The sequence below is a fragment of the Poecilia reticulata genome, unplaced genomic scaffold, assembly GCF_000633615.1.
Source record: "Poecilia reticulata strain Guanapo unplaced genomic scaffold, Guppy_female_1.0+MT scaffold_923, whole genome shotgun sequence".
Classification (NCBI taxonomy): Eukaryota; Metazoa; Chordata; class Actinopteri; order Cyprinodontiformes; family Poeciliidae; genus Poecilia; species Poecilia reticulata.
In genome coordinates, this window is record NW_007615665.1 from 2,357 (window position 1) to 5,750 (window position 3,394).

The 3,394-nt window shown below is 41.3% G+C and overlaps 1 protein-coding gene across 1 annotated transcript in view; it reads left to right on the forward strand.

Moving 5' to 3' along the window:
- The window catches only part of LOC103461277 (WD repeat-containing protein 90-like), a 5,619-nt gene extending 2,231 nt beyond the window's left edge, over positions 1-3,388 (forward strand). The window contains exons 4-9 of the mRNA XM_008403592.2: positions 470-600; positions 1,271-1,432; positions 1,941-2,069; positions 2,832-2,965; positions 3,040-3,080; positions 3,165-3,388. Of these exons, the coding sequence (XP_008401814.1) occupies positions 470-600; positions 1,271-1,432; positions 1,941-2,069; positions 2,832-2,965; positions 3,040-3,080; positions 3,165-3,313 (746 nt within the window). The 3' untranslated portion in view covers positions 3,314-3,388. The remainder of the gene's footprint in view (positions 1-469; positions 601-1,270; positions 1,433-1,940; positions 2,070-2,831; positions 2,966-3,039; positions 3,081-3,164) is intronic.
- Positions 3,389-3,394: the final 6 nt, after the last annotated feature.

Sequence of the window (3,394 nt, forward strand, 5' to 3'; positions counted from 1 at the left end):
ATTACGTCACTTCCTGCTTCATTACGTCACTTCCTGCTTCATTACGTCACTTCCTGCTTCTTACGTCACTTCCTGCAGACGCACATCAAATCACAAGCTGAGATTCAGGAATGCTATTAAATATCACAGGATGACGAATGAGGAGGATTTTATTTCAGTGTTCTGCTGCTCCGTCAGTCAGAAGCAGAGATTTCCAGACAGTCGTTGTTTTGGTTCTTTTAATCAGGAAGTAAAGTTTCGTTTAACTTTTGTTTGATGATATAAAGAGTTGTCAGAAGCAGATCTGTCAAGGATTCTCAGAAACGACGAAGCTTTAAGTCTCTGGATGCTTGTTTGTCGTCTCAGACAGTAGCTTTCTCTGGATCCGCCTTTACATTTCATTTCTACTTTCTCCGCATCTCTTCATCCAAACTGTGGCTTTAAACTCGTCAGGATCCGTTTTCATGTTTCACCCGATCCGTGTTTGCAGGCAGCGTTGTGGCCCGAGGCACTGAGCGCGCTCCGGACGCTCTGGCGGTCAGCGGCGACAGCAGCCGGCTGGCGTTCGTTGGTCCGACGCCGCACATCGTCACCGTCGCTGACGCTCGCTCTCTGGACGAGGTACTCTGACCTTTAACCCCCTAAACTAACACCTTAATTTAAACCGTATCCCAGCGTCCCTCTAGTGCTAAGGTGTTCAAAGTGCGGTCCGAGGGCCATTTGTGGCTCGTGGCCCACCAACCACAGTTCAAGACTGAATTAATTAAATTGGAACAAAACTGTAAATTTTATATCAAAATCTACTTACAAAGATGTCAGATGCAAAATAAAGAGATCATCTGAATTCTGGTGAGAGAAAAAACTGAATTCTAATAAATTTAAAAAAGGCAGAATTTGATAAAAAATTTAAAAAAAATCTTAATTGAGAAAAAAAGTCAAAACTAAAAAATCTGAATTCTATGAAAAAGACAAATTTCTGAGAATAATCTCAGTAGATTAAAAGCCAGAATTATTATTTTTTCCTGTGGCAGTAATGTTCTTCCGTAGTTTTTATATGTGTTTTGCCAAATGTTCTAAAATAATGTTTAGTTTAATGTTAGCTGTGCTCACTGAGTGAAGAGGCGCCTGTTTCCTGAAGTTTTAATGTTTGTTTCCTAGTTTCAACGTTTGTTTCCTGCAGTTTTAACGTTTGTTTTCGGGTTTCATCCGCCGCTGCCGGCCCTTTAAGTCGCCCACAGTCCTGGTTTTTCCCAAAGGGAAAAGAGTTTGACGCCCCTGTTGCTTTCTGCAGCTGCTGCATGTGGACGTCAGCATTTTGGACGTGGAAAGCTCTGAGCTGGATTCGGCGCTGAAGGTCCGCTTCTCTCCGGCCTCCGCTGAACATTTACTCGTCGCTACGTCTGCTAACAAAATCCTGTGGATCAGCACCAAGACGGGCCGCCTGCTCAGACAGGTAACCGCCGTCAGTTACCGGGTTTACAGGCGTTTCTGTAAGACATCACATAACTTATTCTGTTGCTGCCATTTTGTTTCTGTGACTCAAACCTCAACGCCTCGTTGATGAAAAGGGAAACGCCTGATGCACTGCAAAAACTCAAAATCTTACCAAGTATTTTTGGTACAATTTCTGATGCAAATATCTTAGAATGTTTGAAATAAAACAAAAGTAACTTTAAAAAAAACAACAGGTGCCAGTTCCACTGGCAGATTATTTCAGATTATTTTCCCATATTATGAGTGAAATTATCTGCCAGTTAAATTAGAACTTAAGGAATTATTGACTTGCAGCTCCTATGCTTATAAAAGTTCCCTGTAAATTAGTTTTGTCTTATTTTAGGTGTCATAAAATATCTGGAGTAGAAACTAGACCAAAGTACTTGGTAATATTAGTGTTTCTGCAGCGTTTGATCCCCGTTTCGCCTGATACGGGGGTTTTCTCAGCAACGTCTCGGTCTCTGCAGGTGTCCGGCGTCCATAAGCGTCCCTGTTCCTCTCTGGCTGTGAGCGAAGACAGGCGCTTCCTCCTCACGTCTGGACACAACACCGTGAAAGTGTGGGACTACAAGAGGACAAACCAAGTTAACCCACAGGTAACTTTGGATTCAGTAGTTTTAGGGCTGCAGTCAGTGGTTTTGGTTGTCGATTATTCTCTATTATTCGATTAATCTTTGATTCCGACGATTAATCGAATAAAACATGGATACTTTCTGCAGATTTTTTATTTAACCACTTCATCTTATTTTCAAAAATATTTGAAATACATTTAAAAATAAATAAACTAATAATATATATTAGACAATAAACATTTTATTCCCTAAAATGCAGAAACGGCTTTTCTTTCTTAAATGTTTGATAATTTGTATCAAAGATTCATCTGCAGCCAAAACGTATTTCTGACATCAACATGTGAAAGTTTCAGTGTAAGGATCATCTGGTTTTTATTTTATTGACGGGTTAATAATTGAATGGTTAAAGTTTTATTTTACAAAACCTGGTAAGTTTTGTTTAATTTATCTTAAATGCTAAATGTTTTATTTATTCATTTTTAGGTTAATTACTGGTCTGAGTGTGAATACTCCACAGAACGATTAAAGTTTTTTCAGTAATTGTTTAATTGTCGTTTCAGTTTTATATATTTTATGACCTTTTCATGCTTTTAAAATCAATAAATTGCATTAAAACAACAATCAGAACAAATAAAGATCAGTTTGTTTATTAAATATCGAATTTTTAAAAATACTTTTTACTTTTTTAAGTTATAAATTTGAGTGTAATCTCTGAGCAAACCGTCGTTTCATCTGCAGTTGATGAGTATTGACTGAATGTTTATTGATCACGCCTGTTGGTCCCAGATGTACATCGGCCACAGCCAGCCGATCCGCCAGGTCAGCTTCACCCCCGACCAGCTCGGGGTCGTCTCCGTGGGAGACGCCGTGTTCCTCTGGGACTTCCTGGCAGAGCCGGATGAATGTGTAATGGGCGTCAGGTAAGACGTCGCTCCGTTCATCTGCTGCAGATTCAGCTGCAGTACTGAAGAACCAACTCCTTCTGTTCCCACAGATCCCAGTTCAAAGCTAGCTACAGCGTTCCTCTGCCAGCAGGTACGGCTTTAGCTCGGCGCCGCTGTAGGTCAGGCTCCTCATTGACGAAAGGATTCATTATGGGGTTAATTTCTTCCCATCCAGACGGTGAAGTGAACGCAGCACAGCTGTCCAATGGGATGCCTCGGCAGGCGGCGCCGCTCCCCTCCTCACAGCACCAGCTGGACGTTAGCGCCATGGACCCAGAGATTCAGGGAGGCACGTTGGTCAAAACCAACTCTAAACTGTTTTAAACACATCACGTTCATTTACAGATATTAGTGGTGGGGACCGCTAACGAAATGGTTAGCAGTGCTAAAGTAAACACTCATCCC